Genomic DNA, 24,905 nt, shown 5'->3' with positions numbered 1-24,905 from the left:
TCCCACAGCTAGTAGCACAAAAACAGAACGCACTGCCTGTCCCTGCCTTACAAACACACACACACACACAACCACACACACACAGACACACAGACACACACACGCTGCAACTTCCCTCTACACTCTCTTAAAGGGATATGACACAGACTTAAAACATTGTTGCCAAGTTGTGTGAGTATGAACAGAGCAGTAGCAAGAAAAGACCTGAGCAAACGATCATTTGTAGGAATTGTTTGGATGTTTGCGAGTGATGTACTTATTAATAAGGAAATAATCAATTAAATTAAATACTGTTTTTTTAAACAAAGGTAACAAAACAACATTTATTAAACTTCTAATGGCAAAAAAAAATTCTACTCAAAAAATGTTGAGTTATATTTTCATTTATTTACATATTGTCTTTTGCCTTATTTATTATCAAATGAACTGTTTTTATGTGGATAAAATTAACAATCTCTGCTGCTGTGCTACATTCTCTGAGTATTTTAGGGCCATTCTACAATTAACCAGCTATTATGCTGTAGTTTAATATAACTCTATGATTGAGGTGAGTTAAACGGAGAAAATAAATAAATAAGAAACATAAATCGAGGCAACAAATGCTACTCCTATCTGCTAACCAATAAAATCACAAACCTTTGGAGCAACGAAGAAATTCATGAAAACTGCATGTGGCACCCACAAACCTAATCACTGGAGCCGAGTTTTGGGACTAGTAGTAACCTAAAAACACAAGTAAAATTACAAATGGAATTTGTAATTTATCTATTTACAGATTGTCTGAATGTCAGGGGTGAAAATTATTGAGACACCTTTTTAGGAGGGAGTAGATGTTAGGGTTCATGGTTACCCTGACGCCACCCTACACAAAGGCACACGGGGGGCACATAAACCAACCCGGGTGGGTATTCGGACCCACTACCCGCTACTCTTGTGTAACATTAACATAAATAAACATGGCAGCATACCTTTAGGACACAGTTTCAATATAGGAGTTTTAAATAAAGGTTTTAAACTATATTATCAATAATTAGTATTAGCTTTTGATACAGGACAGAAGTAAGGCCTGAAGTTGAAGGCCTTGAGTAGAAACTTGAACTTCGACAAAAGTCGACAAAAACTAAGACACTGTGGCTTTAAGAAGCCCCCACCTTCACACAACAGGGGGGGCGTGAGCTGAATCCAGGAACAGCGATTGAAAAAAAAAAAAAAAAAAAAAAAAAGCTCCACCAGCGAACCGTTTCAAGTTCCCCCGGCTGAAACCCTGCCTGATTTGTGGGCAATGTTGGGGATGTAGAAGAAAAAAAAAGAAACCGGAGCAAAGAGAGCGCAAGAGAGAGAGAGCGAGCGAGCTAGGGATACAACACTAACTGGGTAGCTATGGAGATAGTAGGTTTTCCTGGTCGCTTTCTTTGACAGGTGTCGAGTGGGATAAAATAAAGTATCAGAACAGCCTCCAAGATGTACGGCAAGGGTAAAGGAGCTGTGGTCCCCTCCGACAGCCAAGCAAGAGAAAAGTAAGTACATTATTGCACTGTCACAACAGAGACCCAGCCAACAAGAGTGTGCTAGTAGCTAAACTTGCTAACTGCTGGGAGTCGCTTCAGCAGCGGCACGCATGTTCAACAAGCTGTTTGTTTTGCCGGGAGAGCCACAAAAGTGATGCTGCGATAGTTAGTCCGCCGGGGTCGCCACTTTGCGCGTCCTGCCGCTAATGGCATCCTCCAACTAACCCAGGCACGGCTGCTAAGTTAGCCCCAGCAGCTAGCTCCAGTGCCACTTTCACTCTTGTTTTTCTTGTTTCTTCATAATACCCCAAACAGACAGTGGCGGCTTTCGCTGCTGAAGTTGCGCAGCTTCTTCCAGCAGGAGTGTTGCTGCACGTGTTTCCTATAATAATGCACAAATGTGCGCTCGGGGCTGAATTGTATGTGAGCAGTATTGGTGTTGGGAGATCCCACTTCACTTCCATCTCTTCCTCGCCCCCCCACCTTCTCGCCCCAGTGTGAGGAACAATGCATTTGGAGTGACGCCGTGCATTGTAGCTTAGCTGGCTTTTGTGTCGCCCCGCCGATGCAGCAGGTAAAAATAGAATACAGCTGTTTGGGGCTTTGTTACAGAGTAGCGCAGGAACGTGTTCCACAATGGTTCCACGTTCCACAGTGATGCCGTGTCTGCGAACGCGCTGGCTACATTGTATCCATGTGGGGCTTTCGGTCAGCGGAAAGCCGCGGCAGCGATGTTCGTGCAAACGGAGCTGCGCCTCCTAACTTTTCTGTTTGGCCCGTGCAGATTTTCTTAAGTCTCCCCGAGTTGTGCGGACGGGTGCTGTGCTTAAACTACTTGTATTTGCCGCCACTGCCTGTTGTAACAGAGTCTCACGTCGGTTTTTTTTTTCCAGTTGCTGATTTGTCAGGAAACTTAGCTGCCGTTAGCTTGGGGAGCCGTAGCCCTCCAGTCCCTTTGTCTGCACGCCTGTGTCTCCATGCCTGTTGTTCGCTGAGGAGACACATGCCGCACGGCCAACAACACTCCCACAGCCCACAGAGCTCTCATATTAAATATTAATTACACAAAGCTTTTTGCATCACTTCTGAAGCAGAAGTCACTACATAGGAGGGACTTCTTTTTGCTGATAGCCACAGATAACAAAGACAACAGGACCTCTTGAAGCTGTCTTTAAACTTTTTGTTAGCTTTGTCTTATTCGGAGACCTGTGCTCTGCTCATAGTTTGTGATAGTTGCTGTTCCGTTGTGATTGGGTAACCTGGAGGTACACAGGAGACCAGATAACATTTGTAAATGCTTAGGCTCCCTCCCTCACCTCCAATGACTTGAAAACCAGTAAATGCTCACTCTCTGACTTGCTGGTCCAGGACTCGAATGGGACAGGACTGTCAGGCTGCTGTATGTTTGTGTGGAGATGAGCTGGTGGTTTATAACACTTCACTCGCACTCACCGCTGCTCCTTTTTTTTTTTTCCTGATTCCATACTCTTTATTCTTTCTTTATGCATCCATCTTCTAATGTCTGTCCTCTCCCACTTCTTAAAAAGTCCCCATCCCTCACTTCAGCGTTGAATTATTGAGACAGACTCAACCAGCTGCTCTCAGCTTTGCGCCAGAGTTGAGAAAGAAAGAGACACTAGAGAAGGAGATATGGTGGGCAGACTCATCCATGTTTAAATAGGGGGTTTTGTCAGAAGCCCAACGCAGGATGTCAGGTGTACATCGGGGACATTACTCTCTCCGTGGGAGTAAGCATATGCATGCAGTAATGTCCTACCTTACAACGTAAAAGTTAATGTCGGAGATGAGGGATGCCACATAGTGTGATGTAGAAAGAAATGATCAATATAGAAAATTGTACTGTCCCCACTCACTCTCTATTTGTATAGTTTGTGATAGTAGCTGCATTGCAATCACAGTCACTATCTTTCAGGTTTTTCTACCTTTTCATTATAAATGGATCCCACTGTCCACTTTTCCTCTCAGGCAAGGCTTGACTGCTCCTCTGATCCTGTGTACCACCTACTGTTTCTTCCTTTATGAAAATGGGTCAAGCCCTCTCTTATGTTCTAGTCAAAACTAATTTTTCCCTTTTCTCTGTACTCCATTATTGTACAGCTTTTCTCCGTTCCCCTCCTCTTCCTCAAACTTCTCTTCCTTTTCAACGAGCTGGCTTCTGAGCTTTAATAATGCAGTAGGCCAGGTGCATGCACACAGCCCCTTTTGCAACCCACACAAAAACACACAAACACACACCACACATAAAAATTTCATTTAAACCCGCTTGGGTAGGGGGACTGCAGTGTGATCCTCGTATTCCCAGACATGGGACAAAATTTTTAACTATCCCCTGTAAGTCAAACTCAATGGAGAGCTGCACATGCATGAAGCAAGCCGTAAACCTGCAGTGTACAGGGAGATACAAACACTATCAATATTTGAAGCACATCTGTATCCTAAAGCTTCCTGTGAGCCTTTGGCAGGCATTTAAAGAAATCTTAAAACTAGTATAGTTCATTGTGAGGAACTGTACTGTAGGTGTTCAAGTGGGATTAGTAGCTTTGCAAAGTGAAACGTTGAAATGCTCCATGAGGTGTATAGTGTATTTGCATCCTGTGCAGGTGTGTGTGGCTCACTACTACACTGACCTGCAAGTGGCAGTGACTTACACCCTACACCGGCGGTCACAGAGCGCTTTGTGACCTACAAATTGTTAGAAGCCTTAGACGGTGGTCAAATTCCCCTAGCTAAAGTGGTCAAGTGTGTGTGTGTGTGTGTGTGTGTGTGTGTGTGTGTGTGTGTGTGTGTTAGCAAAACACTCTTTAACCTCCTAAGCACATCAGTCATTTGTACAACAACCAGTCTGTCCAGCAGTCTGTGTTGAATTAAGCAAGGTGATGGCACCAGGATGTATTCTTGCTGTTGTATATGTCATTGGATGTGTAGCAATATAATAATTTTCAGGTGAATATTTAATAACTAGTGGAACTCACATTTTACGTCTGGATGTCTGCCTGTTCATGAAGTTCTTTTTTTAATCTTGGTGACTGTCTGCAAGAGGGGAACTCCCTCAGCTATTTATTACTTTCTGAACAGGTTAGCACTGTTGAACAGAGACACGTGCACTCACACATGCCTACCAATAGCATGTTCAAACCAGCATTAGAAATGGTGATATAGCACAAGACTTCTGTCTCACAGTAATCTGTGGTCCTCATCGTTCACTTAAACTTGTGTGCAAATGTCAGTTGATCCACGTTACAGATAAACTACAAAACCATGAGTCACGAATTGGATTAGGCAACTACCAAGAAAAGTTATTGTTTGAGCATCCAGAGAGAGCGGAGTCTCTTCATTTCACACCAGCTTTTTTCTTTTTATATAAGTTGGGGATTCACATATGTATTTTTTTTTTAAATATTCATATGGCTAAATTTTAATAAAGTGGTGCCGGAACTATAGTCAGTCCAGGTCAAGAAGATGGTTTGGGTGCCAGTTCTTGTAGCAGGTGCTGAGCTGTTCAGATCAACTGCTGTGTCAGTCTGAAGTGAGGGATCCTGTTCATGATCAGCCACGTGGAATCCAGGATGTCCTTGTCAGTGCTTGTAGTGTGCGGGATGTTTGTGAACAGCCTTAAAAGTTTTTAAGCAAATGCAGATGAACATGGCATCCTGGTGAGAGAGTATAATGTAGCTGGATGAATTCATGTATAAGTATAGTTGACTGAAATTCTAGCATTGTTTTATTATCGTGTATAACGTCACTTAATGTTAAAGTTTAGTATGTGTAATGCAGATTGACATACAAGTAGAACTGATCATGTGATGTTTTATTATGTCATGTTAAACATATATTTTACAGACTAAAACATTACTCCATATCATCTCCATTGCAGCTCACTATTGCAATCTATGTTCTTTGATCTTTACCATGATTTCATGCATTTAGCAGCAATAGAAACCTGAACCTGGAACTTTACAATAAAGTTCAGTGCTTTCCACTCACCCATGGGACCATTTTCTTTTTGCACACGAATATATGGACACTTACCGAAGAAACTATTAACTAAATGAATAAGGCCACATCATTTCTTTTGTAGCCACAGCTAATTAGCAAACCTTGTTCATAAATTGTCATTTACTTGAAAGAAAAAATGCATGTAGCTCAGATTACGATCATAGGAAACACTAACAAAGTATAAACTATAACCCTCAGACATCTAGCCATGCTCTATTACTCTTCAGGCAACTGGATTTTAAATGTTTTTTAATTAATTAATTTATTTTTTAAACTTTTGATTAAACCAGCGATCCTTTTCTCTATTAAAGCTAAAACATGTACATTTAGAAGTCAAGCTAGCTCTACCCAACCCTCTCTCTCCTTGGTCTACCTCAGCTGCACCTCTGTTGGGTATTACTTTTGTGAAATTAAAATATTCACAGTAAGAATCTACAAACATGGCCAGATCATGAGAAAATGGGTCGCTGGGTGAAGTCTGCTTGAGATCTATTAACCTTTTTGTTTATTATGACATTTTGGTCTGCTTTTAGTCATCTGATGTTTTCTTTCTATATTTGATTTTTTGTATACATTTTTGGATGTTATGTTTGCTTTTTCTCATTTTGTGCCTCCTTTGCATAGTTTCTGTTCATTGTTAATTTCTTTTGAGTTATTTTGCATCTTTGTGGTTGTTGTAAGCCTCAATCTATTTATGTTGTGTCTTTGAACTGTACGCTTTCAAACAAGAAATATTAACAGTAACATCAGAGGTTTTTGATCGTAGGTGAATGTTTGGGGGGCCTGGGCCTTAGACCCCTAGACTCAATCAGGAATCCTTTTATGGTAACAAAATGTACCAGTCAAGTAGAAATACTTGCTCGTCTATCATTGGCAAAAAGGGTGAGCCTCACACAGAAACCTCTACAAGAGTATCTCTGCACTGCTGCATGTGCTGGTTTAAAAAACAAACAAACATTTGAGTCAGAGAAGCCTTTGACAGCACCTCTCCACATCAAGATCTGTTAGATGCAAAGTTTTACAATAGCATTATTTGAACAAAATTGCATAATGTGGCTTTAATTATTAACTCAATATTGCACCAGAAATGAGTGAAAAGTGCACCACATTGTCTTAGAGGAAAATACCTTATTTTGTTGCATCAAAGGAAAAAAAAAATTCACAACCAGGAAATGCTTCAACATTTATTCAAATCAAAAATAACTTCTGTTGATCATTCAGTTGTGGTAATTTTAATTTGACTTATGACTTCCAAGCCGCCTGTTTTAATGAAAGCTTGGTGTGTATACAACACAGGGTTCTCTGTGGCTGCACAGAAAGGTATGATCTTGCAACAAAGGATTTTAACACAGAAACGTGACTGATGTGGAAATGTGTTGAATTGGCAAATGAGTGAATTTTTAAAGACTTATTTAATTTTTTTAATGTGGTGTGGAGGGCTCATAAGCTTCCTCTCTAAACTTTATACTTTACAACTACATATCATCTTAAGGTACTTAAATGCACTTATTGTGCACGCAAGTAGACATTGCCCTCCCCGTACCTTTCTACAACAGTACAAGCAGAGGCAACACTGGACAGACAAAATGCAGTCAGCGGTTGAAAACAAACTGCAAACAGCTTGATTATCTCAAAACCACGTTTCATTGATCAGTTCATTGACTAATGATGGGACTATGACACCATGCCACTGTTTTTCTCATTAGGACCTTAGTGGCCTGTCAGAGGACTGTCTGTTCTGAGCACACAGGACACCGTCATATCCATGCTGTCGGTCTATTGATGGTCCATTAACAGCCTATTAAACACGATTAAGTGAAGGAGTTAGGAGTACAATGTTGGGCCATTGGGGGTTTCCCACTCCACAGCATGGTTCTTGTGTCTGTTAACAGACCCTGGTGAATAGCTGGTTTCAAGTGTGACTGGCCTTTTTATAATAGCAGTGATTTTTATATTTTTTGTCTGCTGAGAGCTTTTAAAATACCCTTGGTATTAGTGGGAATGCCTGTCATATGCAGCTATTCCTGTCATCTGGTGCACTCAGTCATAACGCATAGTTTCCATACAGGTTGATTGGCATTTTTTTTTTTGTTTGGTAAGAAGCACAGAGACACTGATGAAAAACTGTACAGGCTGTACAGAGTTTCTGCTTAGATGATATGGTACTGTTTGATTCCAGGGAACGTTCCAGGAGTACAGGATCCTTTTTAAGGAGTATTTTAACCCCAAGGACCTAGAGCCAGTTTCAGTTCCTGTGGTATTCAGTTTCCATAAAGTCTGCTGGGGCAGTATTTCCCGGCCTAGAAACTATCAAACCGTACATCCCGCTGCTTGACACGGCACTGATTTCAAACTGCCAGCAAGCATCAGTTGTTACTAGGATCAAGAGAAGTTATGAGAATTACTTTAATACCACGAATGATTCTAACACTTAACTAGCCAATTCCTTATTAATTCAGAAAAAAAAGAAAGTAAAGATGCAAGCAATATAAGAATGGTCTTGAGAAATTAGGAAACTGAATTTTGTCACTAACATTTTTCTCTCTGCATTTCAGGTTAGCGTTATATGTGTACGAGTACCTGCTCCATGTGGGAGCGCAGAAGTCTGCACAGACCTTTCTCTCTGAGGTAGGATGGCATTCATAACTTGTATTCAACCTCTCTCTTTTTATAAAAATTGCTTGTTTTCAGGATCAGGATTGTTAACAAGGAAAGCAAACACCTCACAATACATGGGCCTTAATACTTACTTACAGGTGTAGGTTTAAAAACATCTTTATTTGTAAAGCTGCATTTACTCTAGCCCTGCTATTGTAGATTTTAACAACAGCTTGCTGGCCTTAGCATGTCAGTGCAAACATGATTGCAGAGTGCAAGGTGTTCCATCCATTTTTCATAAGGAAATCCTATAAAGTTACACCACATCATGCTCCCCATCCGCCATGGTGGGTAAAAAAAAACAACTGAGGTAGTTGTTTGTGGACATTGTACACTTGTGTAGTCATGGTAAGGATGTCCATTCAGGGGTCACCACAGCTGATTTGGCCTTTTTTTTTTTAAATGCCGAATGCCTTTCCTGCTGCAACCATACCATTTTTTATCTGGATTCGGGACCGGCACCAAGGAGGCCCTTGGTGGCTGGGCAGGGCCACACCTGGTGGGGTGGGATTGGAACCCGTTGTCTTCTGCCTCCAAACCCAGTGCTCTTCCACTGAGCGACCATGCCCTCTTATGACTATTTATGTAGTCGTGGTGTTGTTTCGAAACCTCTCAACAGCCCTGTTGGGTACAGACAGGTTAGCTGTGGATGACAGATATTCCCCAAATTCATGAGTGTACTTCACATGTAAAAAGGGAAACAGGACAGGACAGAAATGTGAAACGGGAGAGCATCAAGAAGATGGAGATCAACAAAGCCAGAAAGATGCCTATCTTAACGTCCAGAGCTATTGACAGTTTGAAGCAGACTGATTATATGTTCTTAACCTCTGGACCTGCAGACATAATCCTCTCCCTAGTGGCTGCAAGTGATTTCTCTCTCCTCTCCTCTTCTCCAGATTCGATGGGAGAAGAATATAACATTAGGGGAGCCCCCTGGATTCCTCCATTCATGGTGGTGGTAAGTTTTGCTACTTCTCTTTCTCTGTATTTGTTTAGATAAGTCAATCCACTTGTTTACTTGTGTATGTGTAAGGAGATGGAAATCATCAGTAGAAGTCATCAACTGTGCTTCCTGTGAATTTCACCTCCCTTGCCACACATTCACTGATAGGAATCCAGTGTCCATCCCCATCGTACATAATTCATTACTGGCATATGTGCAAACAGCACCTTCATTTGAGCTTTCACAGTGTGACGTCATACCTTAGTTTTTCATTATACTAAACAAATGTCTAAACATTCAAATATTCAGGTGAAAAATACAAAATTTAAAACTCATTGACAGTGATTGTTGTCATTCATAATTAAAAATGTCCTCCATAGTTGAGAGGTCTGGCAGAGTCTCAGGCTTTGGGGTTGACCAGACTCTCCTGAGGGCATGACCCCTCCCTCCCTGTTTTCTGCCCTCTCCCCACCTCTCCTTTACCCTCGTTGCTGAAACAATAGATCCAGATGGTTAGAGAATAACCACCCCCCCATGCTCCCCTCCCCCTCCTCACCCTCTCGTCACCCTTTGTGTACCCCCCACCTCCCACTTTTCTTCTTTGTTCACGTGGGAGAGGGATTCTTAGCAGATTAACCCATTGCATTCCAGCTTCCTTTGTGTCACCTCTTCCTCCGCTGTCTCCCCCTCCCTCTTCGTTTCTCCCCTTAGCTAAAGTGTGACCTTTTAGGGTCAACACCTTACGCAATGATCAGCAGTTTCACTTGTTTTTGGCCATTGCTGTAACCTGTGGTTACGAATTCACTCTGTTAGAAAATCAGGTAGCAACCAGGAAAAGGACATATTTACACCCACAATAAATGTTTCCGTATAAAACCAAAGTTTACTTGCATTCGACAATGAAATTAGATTTTTCCTCAACTTGTAAAACCCCAAAACCATCACATTTTAGTCTCTTAATGTTTTCTGAGTTTCCTACTCTGCTTTTAGCACTCAAAGCCCATTTGTTATTTTTAAAAATCTAACTCTTTAAGAAAAGGTTTGAAAATATGCCTTCATTTTTAAGGTTAAATCATTTTAGAAAATGTTAGCATATGGTAAAAGTACGTATTTGCTTGGACTATTTTCAGCCGCAGATTTGATGAACGACTGAATATTTACATTAGCTGTGGGATTCAGTATTTTTTTATTTTTATTTTTTGGGTGCAATTGCAGTTACTTAAATTTTTTGGGAATTGGCTACACAGCCAGTATTTGTATCAGTGTCTTTTTCTTGCAAATGAGCAAGTTTTTAAGTTTTTCAAAAATCCAAATGTCTAGAATAGATTCACTGCGCTGCTAAAGGACCTTCACAGAAATTAGCACAGTACATATTACAAAGGAACAAATATTTAAAAACCCGTGGCTGTAAAATTATAGCCGTGTAAATATACCCTTAAATGGACTTAAAAATTACTGTTAAACTTTTCCCCTCAGGGGGTGGCTCTGCTGAGTCAGAAGAATGAATGTTGGGTCTATAGAGCACCATCAGCAATACGAGACCAAGGACATGTTTTAATAAAAAGAAAATGAAGGAACAGAATCATAATCTAAAAGCATGCAAGCTACTGTAAATCTTAAGAATAAGTTGGGTCTCTTGTTTTGTTGAGGACTTGAACTTAAACGTATCTTCTTTGCACATACAAGAAATAAAATAAATGCAGGTATATAGATTTTCACTTAATAAGTACATGTTCTTAAATGCTTAGCAATTTCTTTTCTCTCATTCATCACATTTTAATATGTTAACAGGTATAGAGTTTTAGAAAATTAAAGTTTCTCTTTTTCTTTATTTTTTGACTGAAAGCTTTCGGCCAGTAGCTGCTGGAAGGTTTTGGACCCCCCCCCCCCCCCCCCAAAAAAAAAACTTTTTTTGTGCTCGTCTGGGCTCTAACCTTTTCATGGGAGATGGTTAAGCACTAGTATACCTTAACTTTGAGTATCCCCAAATCCCAGTAATTCAACTTAACTCGCTGTACTCGCTTTCCTAAATATGACTGTCTCACATAGTGTAGAAGTGTATGAAAAATTCCAGATGTTTGGAATTCACTGTGTATGATCCTTGCACCTTGCCAAGTGAAGTGGTCGTCTCATTAGTGCTCTTGTTTGCGTGTTGCTGTTTCACTCGGTTTTTAGCACTTCCACTAAATCAATGGGCAAAATATGATTCAATTAAGACATTTAGATATGTAGCATGCAGGCAGTTAGCATTGTCATTACGTGTTGTAATTTTCTACTTTGGCCAGTTAAACTGTTTATTTATTAAGCAAATTAAGAAAAATTACATCACATAAAGAAGTACTTATTTGAATTGATAAGTTGAATCCATTTATCCTTTTTTTTTTATATATATGTCAGTTTGGCAACGTGGATTTATATGTCTGTACCTTTAGCTCATAAAATAATGGTTTACTCCTGCTAGTAAAAGCTGAACTCAGAAGTCTTAGTCTAGTTTCCATTAGTTACAACTAACCGTTGTAAATGCACTCTTGTAATCATTTTTCTGAGGAGATCATAAAGAAAATTACAGACAAGCATATTAAAGGTAAAGGCTATAAGATACTATACCCTCAAAGCTTTCGGGTTAGACTCTAGTGACAAGTCAACATAAAATTGAACAGGGAGAATGTTTGGACAGAACATTAAAAAATCTGGAGCCTATTGGCGAGTCATGTTAGCTCAATGTTCACAGATGCAAAAATGTAACTTTCAAGGAAAAAGAACATTGTACCTCCTGGGACAAATGGAGGAATCTCCGGTTGTGTTTTGAGGCTGCTTTGCTGCATTTGGCACTGGATGCTTTGAATCCATGCAGGGCAAAAAAAAATCTCAAAACTATTGAGGAATCCTGAAGTGAATAGTACTGGCAGTTGTTAGAAAGCTGTGTTTCAGTCGCAGGTCGTGGATCCTCCTGTAGTATAATGACGCTAAGCATGCAGCTAAAAATCAAAATATGAACTATTCTTATGTGGTCTACTGTAAGCCCTATTAAGCATCTATGCAACCTGAAGAATGTACCCTTCAAGCCTGAGACAGCTAGAGGAGTATGCTCAAGGCAAAAGAACCAGAGTCAGACTGAGAGCTACAGAAACTGCTTTTTTGCAGTGGTTACCTTCAGGGATTTTTTTTTTTTGATTCTGTATTATTCTTATTTTGTAGAAGATTTGTCTACACCCGTAAAAGTTGAAGTTAAGGGTTAAAAACTGGTTTCATTCAGTGAAAGGTCCATGCAAGTTTAGATGTGTGTTTCTGTGTCTGTGTGTGTTTGTTTGTTCTGAGTGAGTGAGAGGTTGATTGAGGGGGTGACAGTGGCATTGCTTCCCTCTTACAATGAAGCTCAAGTGTGTAAGAGGCTGTAAAAGCGCTCGGGAGATAGTAACAATGTGTGAATGGGTTATGAATAGCTGTTACACGTTGGCTTGTATTACTCTGTTTGGTAACCTTTGACCTCTCCACTTTTCCAACCTCCTCTCTGTTTCAGTGTATTCTGGGATTTGTATTGTGCAGCTCCAGACCGAAGGGAGACATGCGAGCACTCCAGTGAGGCCAAGGCCTTCCATGACTATGTGAGTAACAGTCTTTTTTTCTTAATGCCAAGAGAGAGAAAAACAGAAACGTTGCCTGCTCGTGCCACAAGTAAACAATGTTCTGTACGCAAACCGCATACACAACCTTTTGTGTATGCGGTTTGCGTACAGACAGAAGATGTCCTGTACTTTAGGGATATTTTTTGAAGGTATAATAAGGATTGTTTTTTTTTCTGGTCATACATAGTATATATTTTTTAAAGCTGACATGGCAGCTGACCAGAAGCTACTTTGTCAGGAAGCAGACCTGCAGCTGAAGGTTATTTACACTACAATGTATAGATTATTTTCTTGGTCAAGAAGTTGTAAGAAAATGGTGAAAAAATGCTCATCACAGTTTTCTAACATTCAAGGTAATGTCCTCAAATTTCCTAACGCAGCAAATGCTCACACCTTAAGACATGTTTCCAACAAAAAAATAAATGAAGTGAGGAAGATAAATGTTTGGAGGAACACAATTGCAAAGAAAGAGAGAGCAAATGTATCCAACCCTGCTTCTAATGAATATGTTATATCATCAGGGTCATATTCTGTTGTGTTGGATGTTTTGTGTTTTTGTCATAATTTGCAGAACATAGAGGTCAAAGGTTACAAGTTTGAGATCTGGTACGTAATCTTTCCAGTTTGTAGGGATAGGGTTACTCTTTTGCAATTAATGGTAACAACTCGACTTTACTGTCTAAAACAATGTAAACAAGTCGTCAGTCTTTCTAGACTTATTGGAGAATCTGCAACTTTATCCTCTTGTGTGTAAATGTCATATGCTGTGATTGACCCTGTACGTCTGTCTTCAGCCTCTCCTCTCTGACCAAGAGTGTGTGTGTGTGTGTACACACGCTGTAGAGTGTGGGGAGATAATGGAATAGAGTTCTAATCCGGTAATCCCAGCACTGGGCCGAGGCTAAGCCAGGGATTTGTGTGTGTGTGTGTGTGTGTATTTTTGGATAGGGGGGCATCTTTGGCAACCAGCCCATAGAAGGAGGGTGGAAGGGCTCACACCCCTACTGCCAGCATGCCGGTTAACCCTGGTCTGTGTGTGTGTGTGTGTGTGTATAGATGTAGATGGGTGTGCTCTATGGATGCTTGCTGTCTGCTCCAAACGGTGATAAAGCGAAGGAGACGAGACCAGTTTAATTTTGGCTCCAGCCCCCTGAGGCTAGTCTCTGAGCACAGGTCCTCTCTACTGGTTTCAAAAGAGCAAGGCGGTTAGAGGCATTGGAAGAAATAAAATTCACCTTACCTCAAAAGAGTTTTTAGTCTTTTGAGGAGTGCAGGATTTCAAGCCAGTATTTAAGGAGCATTATCACAGTTCTCTCTGCTGGGTGCAAAGATGCAACAATGTTTATGGTTACAGTCACAGTTACTTTTTCACAAGTCCTGATGGTGGTTATCAAAGTAATGCAGGGGTTGTTAGATTGATATTTTGATAGTAGTTTGGTAGTTAGTTGATGTCAAGTTTTAGCTGTATGATTGGTTTTAAATTTGTGCCTTGTTTAAGGATCTGATTGACCAAAGAGGGAGACATGCAGAGTTTATATACAGGCTTGTTTCCCTCATATAGAGATTCATATCAATATTTTGATGTGTTTTTATTTGATCTATTTAATACAGGCTTTTAGTTTAATATAATGGTTTAATATATTGCTTAGAGACTCTTGTCTTATTTTTTTAGCTTTTAATCATCTCACTTTATTGTGATGCAATAAAATTGACATTGACAGATGTGTTTATGTGATATGGAAAATCTGGAAGTTGTAAAATATGGCAAACAAAAGAAGAGTATTTTATCAGTCATATACTTTCATTAATGGATGTAATTAGGACAGGAGTTAATTTTGTCCTCATATTGTCTTACAGAGCTTGCATATCTTTCAGTTAGTTCCATTAATTTTAACTGACATGCATTTTATCCCTTGCATTGATGAACAATCATTAAACATGTTTTACATTATACAAACATGTCATACAGCAATTAATTTCCTTGTTTGATTAGCTGTGTCAATATTTTAATCGGTCATGAGTAGAGGTTCAGAAAGTTCAACGGGTTTCGGCTTGTCCCTTCAGGGGCTGCCACAGCGGGATGTGATCCGCATGTTGATTTGACATGAGTTTTTACGCCGCATGTCCTTTCTGCCGCAGCCCTCCCGTTTTTATCCGGGCTCGGGACTGGCACCGAGGTGGCCCTTGCTGGCTGGCTGTGGCCACACCTGGTGGGGCGGGATTTAGCCCCGTGGCCTTCTGCATCCCAACCCAATGCTCTACCACTAAGACACCAAGCCTCCTGGTCATAAGTTGAGTCTCATAAAAGATTTAGATCTTGTAAATTTAATTTATGAATTACTGCTATTCTCAATAACCAATTAGTTCTTTCCAGACAAATGTTAAAATAAAAAAGAACTATAAAATTATAGACTTATGCAACCATTAGAGTCTTAAAAATGTTCTTAAGATTTTTAGGTTGGGTTTTACCATTATCCTTAACCATATTTGTGAACAAAAGCTTGCAACACTGTACTTGTGCTATTTCGCTACACAAGAAGTTTGAGATTTAATGAAAATGTATGTTGGTGAGCTTTACTTGTACACACAAGTTACGATAACGTAGGATGCCTTCATATGCAGTTTTGGAAACTAATTTAAATATTTTTGATAAGAAAAAAAGTTTTACAAATGTTTACAGATTGTGTAGGCTACTGGGCTCGGAGTGCTCTGAGTGACCGGCACTCTATAAGGTCCCTGAACACCTCACACATAGCTGTGGTGCTGACAGATGGTTCCATGTAGGCACAGTGTTACTTTGTCAGCTTAAAGGCAATTGATAGGTCCACATACAATAAGCAGAGGGGAAATATATATAATTTACCAGCATTAGGGAATGGCTGCACGGCTGTTAACAAGAGACTCGCTGAAGTTCAGGGAGAGGTACCTAAATACCTTTTTATGATAATTTAGCCTCAAGTTGTTCTGCGGAATTACTTAAGGGCAGAAAACAGACTTTCTTTGTTGCGGAAACTCCAGAACTCAGTGAGAATTAGACAAAAACATGCAACAGTCTTTAGAAAGAAGTTATAAAAATGCAAACATTGACAACATTTGGGAGAAAAAAAGTGAGATAAATTAAAGTGCTGTGGGTGTAATGTTGCTTTGTGCTGAAAATCTTTTATTTGCTGTCAAAATGAATAAGCCAGTCCCAACATTATTAGAATTTGAACAGCTTCTATGGTGCTTTTTTCCAAAGTGCTTACCAATGTTGCCTCATCTTAACCCATTCACAACCCCGCTCACACCGATGATTGCAGCTGCCATGAAAGGTGCTGACCTGTCTCACCAGCAGCAATTTGGGGATCACTGTCTTGCCAAGGACTCTGCAACATGTAGCCAGAGGGAATTGAAGTCACACCACTGACCCTGTGGTTCCTGGGCGAATCCTCTGCCAGCTGAGCTTCCTCTAGATATTTGATAAACAAATGTCACAATAATATTGTTGTCTGATGATTAGGCTTCTGCTCTTTGGCTGAATCACTTGATTTTCTGCAGAGCAGTGTGGCGTGGACACTGTATAATTGAACACTTAAAATAAAAATTTCCGTTTACTTCACAAAGGACGCAGAATAAGTTGGTTACTGTGCACAACAAAAATGGTGAAAGCTGTAGTCCCAAAATGTTCAGAAAATAAATGCCCGACAGAGTCTCTGTAAATCCACAGTTACAAACCTGAAAGCTGATCTATTTTTGACTAAAACTAACAAATCAAACCTAAAACTAAATTGATGCCCTGAGGTGCTGCTGCACACTCCCAGCCCCTTATGTTGTTGAGGCTCTTACTGCTTGATTTATCTGTCTCCTTTTCCTCTACTTTTTCCTGTTGCTCTGGACTCTTTACACATCTGCCTACGTAATTCTCTTCTCTCACACTTCTTTTCTACTATTCTTTACTTGTCTTAGTTGCATTTTGAGCAACTCCAGCCTGCCCACATCTTGGTTTCTTGCAGCTTGTGGTTTCACTGTGACACCCCCATATCTACATCTTTCCTTCCTCACCATCTTTGTGTTCACCCCTCCACACACCACCTTTCATTTTGCTTCCCACCCTCTTTTACCATCTCACTCCTTCGCATTTCTCTCATTTTACTAACGTTATCAGTCTCTCCCTCTTTCCACCTCTCCTCCTCTTTTCCCCCTTTGTATTTCCCTATCTCTTTGCTGACCAACCCCCTCCCTCCCTCACCACCACTACTACCTCTATTCCCTAGAGAAGATTGATTGGCTAATCTAGCTGTTTACCCACAATGCCTAGTAGTGCTGAGGAGAAGAGGGCAGTGTAGACAACATGAAGGCACAACCAAGAGACAGTTGAAAATGGAGCTGAGTGAGCAAATGTCAAAGCAGAGGGAAATAAATAAGCCCAGTTTTCTTCTTTTATATCAAGGAACTGTAGGAGAACTGTATGTAAGTATGTGAAATTGACCAGTTTCGAAAATACCAATTATTTTAGTGATAATAAATGACTCTTGCATATTTAAATTTAGTTCTCCTGAAATTATAATAATTTAGTAGTTAAGTTTCCCAGATTTAGGCAAAGGAATTAAGGAACCCAACACTGGACACATTGTTTCTTATTTTTACAGATTAGTATGGGTGTAATGTTGGTTTATAAATGTTCTTGACACCTTTCATATAGGTTTTATTAGTTACACTTAATGGCTTTCCAATAGGCTGCTTGCTTTTTGTCTGTCTTTTGTTTTGTTATTTTTAATAGAAACATATTTCATTTTGCAGATGTATGTTGGCAACTTTGCAAATGTTTTAAACAACCTGTAATGTATCTTGATAACATTTAGTCCAAAGACTTCCAAGTGCTGTTGAATCTATAGCACAAACCCAAAATCCAGAAATTCCAAAAGGTTGGTCTAGAAAATGCCAGCAACATGTCTCAGAAAAGTTGACACGGGGCACCAAGAGACGTGTAATTAAAAAAACAAAACAACAAAAACAAAAATAATAACCCGGTGGAAAAATTCACCTACACGTACCTATTCATTCAACTACGTCTGAACCACAGGATGTTTTTTTATTTCGTCACTTCAGTCGATATCCTCAGCATATATCAATTTGAATGATAAGGGTTTTAACTTGCATTTGTACATGCAGCAACAACCCTTGTACCTTGTCAATGGTTTGGAGAGGTGTTCTTATGCCCGTGCAGTAAATTCCAACGCAGAATAATGTCTGTTTTTCAAGTCAGTGCTGCCTGCTAAATTCTTTGCTATTTTACTTTTGAGAAGCAATATTGTCAGACACAACAATGTCCCAACTTTTATGGAAATTCAAGTTGTAGCTCTCTTCTGCCAAAAGACAGTTGCAAGCAATCTGTCTTAACCCCTGTTTTGCCTCTTTTTGGTCACCAGAAGTAATAATGTGCTGTAATGGAAAAAGTAAAAAGAGGTAGATCATTAGCTGTGTGATAAAGTTTGCAAAAACTTTAGTACATGTGCTGCATGGCCTGATGCGTCGAAAGTGAAGGTAGTTCTTTTTATTTTTAAAGAAGGTGATGTTAAACTGTAGCAGGTCAGTAAACAGTAGCATCTGTGTAAAATATTTCAAGGATGCTTTATTTTGAGTCTTCTGACATTTATTGTAGCACAGTACTAGAATAAAGTACTTTTTACGTGCTTTAATACTGAAGTAGTACAATTCTCTGATTTTTTTCAAATTAGTTAGACTGTAAATCAGCTGAAGGGGTGTGAATGTCTGAACCCAAATTGATGTATATCAAGAAAACAGAAAATGCTTCTCATCTGTAAACAATAATTGTAACTTATTTTCGTTTGCACTGATGGAGAATAAATGAAACATCCTTGAGTTGAAGCTATATTCAGGTTCATCGTTGTTCTCCTTCTTATCATCTTGTCTTTCGTCCTCTCTTCCTTCTCTCTGGAGTGTTGGCTAAGTGGATGTTGTGTCTGCAGCATGTATTAGTGCTGTCATCCGGTTTTGTGTGCGCATGTGCGTTTGCGTGTGCACAAGTCTGTCTGGTTCAGTACTGCTACCTTGGCAGCAGCTTTTGGGTAACCGTGTGTGTGTTTGGTGTGCGTGTCGTGCCAGTTTTGAGGACCAGCTGGGCTTTCAGAGATTGTGTGTTTGTGTGTGTGTGTTTGTGCATTTGTTTGTCAGACATGACAGTGAGAGTAGCAGCCATATCCTGTTGCTCCAGAGTGAAACACACTGTTTTGACTGGGCTGATAAATTAGCTAGATCACCATAGTCAGCTATTTTTTCCCTCCAATCTCCACACAGTCACACTTCCATGCTCACTCTTTTACCCCCCCCGTTCTTTTTTCTCTCCCTCTCTCTGTGCGCTAAGGACAGCAGGTCAAGGAGACAGTGATGAGGTACATATCAGTGTGAACCAGAATGTAGATTAGTACCCTCTCCAGGCAGGGACACACATAAATACGGACACACACACACAGATACATTTGCTGTCTCTCCCTACCTCTCCCTTTTCTCCATCCAGTGTTTATGTCTCTGTCTTTATCCCTGTGAAAGGTATCAGGCGGAGGTCAATAATGTGTTGAGCACTATTGATCTGTGTGGTAGGTCCTATGGGTGAAGGAGAGGGAAATGGAGAGGGAGGGATCAATGTTATTCTGTATAGCCCATTTACATACTCTACTGTACCAGCCAATCAGATCATTAATTCTTTTGTTCCCTAATAGATTATTCATCAACATTGTGGGTTTGTGCTTAGGGAGGAAAAACAAGCACAACATGGTGTCCTCACAGGGAGCCACAACTGTGGATTGAGGCGTCAGTGATTTTAAAATATTTGCTACAAAGACACTGTTGTGTTGCTACACAGGGGCGGATGATAAGGTCTGTTACATATTACTTTGAGTTATCTCTATTAAACTTAAAATCACTGTTTACCTTAGGAATCAAAGGTTGTAGCTTTATTTTGCGCGTCTGCAGCTTTTCAGTGTGTAGCAAGATCTAAACTTACGGCTCTCACACTAAACCACATGAACCCCCCCCCCCCTCACACCCGGAGCAAGTAGTTTCAGTAAAATGACCTCACCAGACAAGCTTTCAGCCAGCAGTCAACTGACACCTGCCAGATTTTTGGTGGTTTTTATAACAGTAAGTAATGCATATTTTCATTCAGTAATTTACCTTCTTCTCTCAATATTCAAAGTAGAGGACTAAAGGTCATTATTTTTAAAGCGGGTTAAAATGTAGAAAACCCTAATTGATAATTTTGTTCAGCTTTATCCAAGCTGAATACAAGACTGATGACTTATAGAATATTATAAAGCATTGTTTTTTATTATTAAAGTCTCTGTATTTAAAAAAATAAACATTACTTTCAGTTTTACATTGTTTTTGTTTTTTTGGGTAGCAGATGTCCTCAACCAGAATCAAAGTGAAGATCCTATGATCACAGTAGAACTGTGGTCCACCATGATACAAATTCTGATGTTGTGGTTAAATTCTATGCCTCTTAGACTCCAAGCTTACCTCTGCACTCAATTAATGCTTTGTATTTGTAATGACGCATCATAATAATTAGTGGAAGCTTTCTGTCAAAATGTCTTGAAACCATTAAACGCATTTGTCATAAAAGCATCCAGGCTGCTTATTTTGTACAAATAAAGGGAACACCATAACGTCACTGAATCTCCATGTTTTTTTGTTAGTTTTTTTTTTTACTATAGTTAAATATAGCGTGTTAAAATAAATAAATATAAACATAATAAAAATGATATATATAGACACACGCACACAAACAAGCTGAAGTGGCTGCAGTTAAAATGCCTTTTTTGAAATTTAAATGATTGGTTACCTAATTTATAATTATTTGTGTATAAATCTTTATTTTTACACATAAGTAAAGCTGAATTGTTTTAATTTCAAGTTTTTTTTTTTCTGGGAGACAAATCTAAAATCCTCAAAATGTCTGAAAATCTGATACTGATGTTTATTATAGTGTAAATATGTTTAGTTTTGTCATTCTCCTTTAGTCCAGATATTAGCTTGTTGATAACAGGTAAGTTACAAAACATACCCAAGATTATTATGCAGGGTCTGAAGATGCTCTGACACTGTGTTTCTGCAGTATGGTGGTGCAAGGCCATTAAAATATAGTTTATAGTTTAGACAGTGTAAATATTCCCAGACATTTGAAAATGTGTCCTGTGGGTTTTGTTGAACTTTCAGCCAGCTTCAATGAAAGAAAATTTATTATTCTCCATCCTGCTCCATGTCAGGCATTACACCCCTTTCAAGTTGTGCTATCATCCGGAGCTCTTCTTTGCACACCCCTTCATTTACCCACTTACATTACATACATTGTGTCTATAAATGAATAATTCAACGCAACTACAAACATTCATGTTCATTATATGAACTACTTGGTGCGTCACTTTTTGCACCTATTGAAATACCTGTTTGCTCCATCTGCATTAGCAGTCATTGTTTTACTGCAGCAATGTCAACAAGACAAATTCCTATGTATTTTCCTGGAAAAAAAATCAAGTTATTCTGATTCACGTAGGCAGTCTTGTCGCAGGGTTTTCTGACAGGCTCCCACTTCTGAGCCTGTAGTTCAAATGGAAAGGTAGATGTAGGCAGGACTGTGGGCACCACTACAGAAACTAAAAAAGCACAGTTGAATCCTTTTGTATTTCCCCAGGCCAGTTGGTTTTAATAAAGACAGACTGCATACTAAATCTACCTTATACTTTGCCAGTGGCAAATCTACACTCTGTGCGCTTTCAGTTTGCATTCAATTTCAATCTGCAAATTGGAGAATTTTATGAGCAGATTGTTTGTCATTAATAGTGTTGAACAATAATGTGACCAAGTGATTGATTGTGGACAGAAATCTCTTTCCCAACAACATTTTCTTGCTTTTTTCCTTCTCCACTTTTATCTTTTTTGTCTTCTGCCACCCTCTTCTAAGTCACTCTTCCCTCTCTCTCCTGCCTCTTTGTGCATGCGTCCCCCCCCCCCCCCCCCCCCCTCTCTCTCTCTCTCTCTCTCTCTCTCTCTCTCTCTCTCTCTCTCTCTCTCTCTCTCTCTCTCTCTCTCTCTCTCTCTCTCTCTCTCTCTCTTCTCCTGGAGTGGGGGATGCCAGGGGGACAGAGTGCAGATAGGACCTGTCTCCATAGCAACAGCTTCTGCAAGCTGCTGACACCCTACTGGGGGGTGGGGGTGAGGGGAGGAGAGTTTGTGATGGGGAGGTATAGTACAAGGGTTGGGGCACAGAAAAGGCATGTGTGTATACATGTGTGTTTGCATGTGTGCACTAGTACCGGGAAAATAAGCAAGGGGGGTCACAGAGAGGAGAAAAAGTGTAAAGAAAAGTGTGCAGAGGAAGGGTGAGTGAGATGGAGGAAGGGAGGATGGAGAAGGAGAGAAGGAGGCAGTCGACCCTGCTTCTTCCCCAGGGACTCAGTGGCCTGCTCATGTTCACTAGCAGAATTAGCATAAAGATGGGGGGAGGTGTGTGTATGTGTGTCATTGTGAATATGTGTGATGTTTTAGTTTTTGTGTGTGTTTGTTTCAGATAATCAGAAGAAGAAGGGCAGCGAGTGAATTTGTGTATGTGCCTGTAATTGGTAGTATGCGATGTTGTCCAAGCATACAGTATGTGTCACATGGATGTAGTGTGTTCATTCTGTGTGTGTGCTGCTGAAACACTGGATGTGTGAAAGTGTGTATGTGAGTGTATGTGAGAGCAATGCCCTCCCCTGGGTCTTAAACCACCTCCCTGTTCTGGTCCTATAGCCTGTGATTCTCCCCTGTCTGACTCTGTACTGAAGGGATGCACTTTGTAAGCTTGTGATGCAACTCTTTGTGCGTCTCTGTGTATGTTTGCACGTTCATGTGCTTGTGTGTGTTTGTGTTTGTTCCAGCGTGCTTATGTAAGCACTCTCGACATGCGTTTCCATCTATGTGTGTTGACAAGAATACAGTTGTATCATATTTAACTCCTAGACTGAATCACCCTCCACCAAATACTAGATTTTATTTTTGTTTTTCCATATTGTTTTTTTGACATCAAGGAGACTGGAAACAGTGTTGTTGTTGTTGTTGTTGTTGTTTTTGTTGCTGGTGGTACTATGATTAGCAATGGCTGCTCTCTTCAGGTTTGCTTTTAAAACATTGTTTGCTCAAGACCTTAAATAGCATCTAATCTAGTCTTTAATTTTACGATTTGCATTTGCTCACTGTAAAATTAATAACACATGAGCTTAAATTAAAGCAAAGCACTATTTCTCTTTTTTTAGGTTGTGAGTAATGTTAAGTCAGTTTCATGAATTGGTTATTACCTAAAGTTCAGCATAATTGAGAACGAAACGATCAGATCTAAATAGACAAAAAGGTTAAATAATTGTAACCTGACTCAAAATATGATTTACTCTCCAACTTTTGTAAAACTTTTGTACTTGTTTAGTTATTTTTCAAACTCAGTTTATTTGCTGATGACTTGATACTGTATTTACAAAACTCTGAAAGTGTGACCATTTGCATGTCGAATTTGAATATATTGTAAATGACCTGTTCTTAATTACCCTTGATTTTGATATCTAAACCATATTGCACAATTAATGCAAGGTACCACTGTTTAAAACATATTTACATTCTCAGTTAAACTCAAATAACCATCATGCAGTGGTTATTAGGATTTAAATCACAATATTCAAATGTCTATTCATAATAATCTAAATGATCAAAAAGGAACCATTCAATGTTGGACAGAACATTATTCCTTGTATACAGTTATCTGTATGACGGCACATCTAAGGATGAATACAGTCTGCTCTCTATAGCTTTGGGAGAAAGGAACATTGGAATAACATTTTGGTGGTATTTATGCTTGAACCCCTCTTTGCTTCTGTCCTTGTCCACAGAGAGATGAAGTGATTAATGCCCCGCTCTTCTATTCTGTCTCTACCACAGAGATGAGGGAACGGTTTAAAGGTTGTAGTAAAAAGGTTGTTGTAAAATAACCATTAAAGGGCTGGTATGATGGAAAAACCAAAAAAATGAGCTTTGGAATGGATCATGGTAATGGCAGGGATCTTTGATCCCGTGCTGTCAAAGGACTGAACTATATCCTCGCTGTGTTAAAGTTAGAAATTTGAATTTCCCGCTTGGAGAGTGAGTGGTGTTTAAGATGTTCCCACTGTGACACCACGCCGACACTTTGAAGGATAAGCTCACCCTGCCCAAAGCTATGCTGAAGGAATGTTTGGAGCATACAAAACTTCTGTAGACAAAGTTCACATTACAGCGTAGTAAGGGACAAGGCATCTACACAACGAACTTCTAAAACAAGCGGACATGAACATTGTTATCTTAGCTTAGGTAAAGAAATACAATGCAGCATTTATGCACAAGCTAAGCTAGCTGCCTCCATCTATGTTTAAAAATGTGCTTCGTAAAGCTTGGGGACAATCATAAGGTTCTGAAACAACATTTTGAAGTCTCAAAAATTATTCTTCTCCTTCACATTCAGGATCAGACTCCAGGTTTTACACTTTTTACAATTCCAACCTCGGCTTTTTTGTAGCTACAGCATAACAGCATTATTCACGAGGTTATGTTTCCATTGGCTGGGTGTTATTGTGAAGACCACTCCTCTAGCCAATCACTGTAGAGCCTCGTGAACAAGGCAAATTTTATGTTAATAACATATGATCAGACTGTTAGAAGACAGAAGGTAATCTGGGGCTGGTGATAGATTTCCAGAAAATAAGTGAACTTTGGGTGAATAAAATGTAATAGATTTTCAAAATACACTACATATTTATAAAAATGAGTCAAGAAGGACAACAATGCCAACTTTTTAAACCTTAAATGGGAGTGGGGCAGGAGTTTGCAGTAATTGCAGATGCAGACACTGCCCCCTGTAGTAATATGGTGGCCAGTGCATGGTGTACAAATATTGCTTCAGAGCAGTGACACACACACATACATACAAAACACTATATTTAGTCTCTGTGTTTGTGTGTTTCAGAGTGCAGCAGCAGCACCCAGCCCAGTGATGGGCAACATGCCCCCCAATGACGCCATGCCCGGTGGTCCCATGCCCCCAGGCTTCTTCCAGGTATGACCTACCTTTATGTCACTATTCTCATCTTC

At 39.8% G+C, this 24,905-nt stretch overlaps 1 protein-coding gene across 3 annotated transcripts in view; it reads left to right on the top strand.

Moving 5' to 3' along the window:
• The first annotated feature begins 1,218 nt into the window (after positions 1-1,218).
• zgc:110158 (uncharacterized protein LOC553590 homolog) overlaps positions 1,219-24,905 on the top strand; it is a 35,270-nt gene continuing 11,583 nt past the window's right edge. The window contains exons 1-5 of one of the 3 annotated variants that reach the window (XM_067480881.1): positions 1,219-1,517; positions 8,081-8,153; positions 9,083-9,144; positions 12,650-12,734; positions 24,781-24,870. In XM_067480881.1, the coding sequence (XP_067336982.1) occupies positions 1,462-1,517; positions 8,081-8,153; positions 9,083-9,144; positions 12,650-12,734; positions 24,781-24,870 (366 nt within the window). In that variant the 5' untranslated portion in view covers positions 1,219-1,461. The remainder of the gene's footprint in view (positions 1,518-8,080; positions 8,154-9,082; positions 9,145-12,649; positions 12,735-24,780; positions 24,871-24,905) is intronic. The other 2 variants (XM_067480880.1, XM_067480879.1) reach the window with 2 other exon arrangements.

Source organism: Channa argus, chromosome 16, assembly GCF_033026475.1.
Source record: "Channa argus isolate prfri chromosome 16, Channa argus male v1.0, whole genome shotgun sequence".
Taxonomy (NCBI): Eukaryota; Metazoa; Chordata; class Actinopteri; order Anabantiformes; family Channidae; genus Channa; species Channa argus.
The sequence above is the reverse complement of the archived record's forward strand: the minus strand, read 5'-3'. Positions and strand labels throughout refer to the sequence as shown.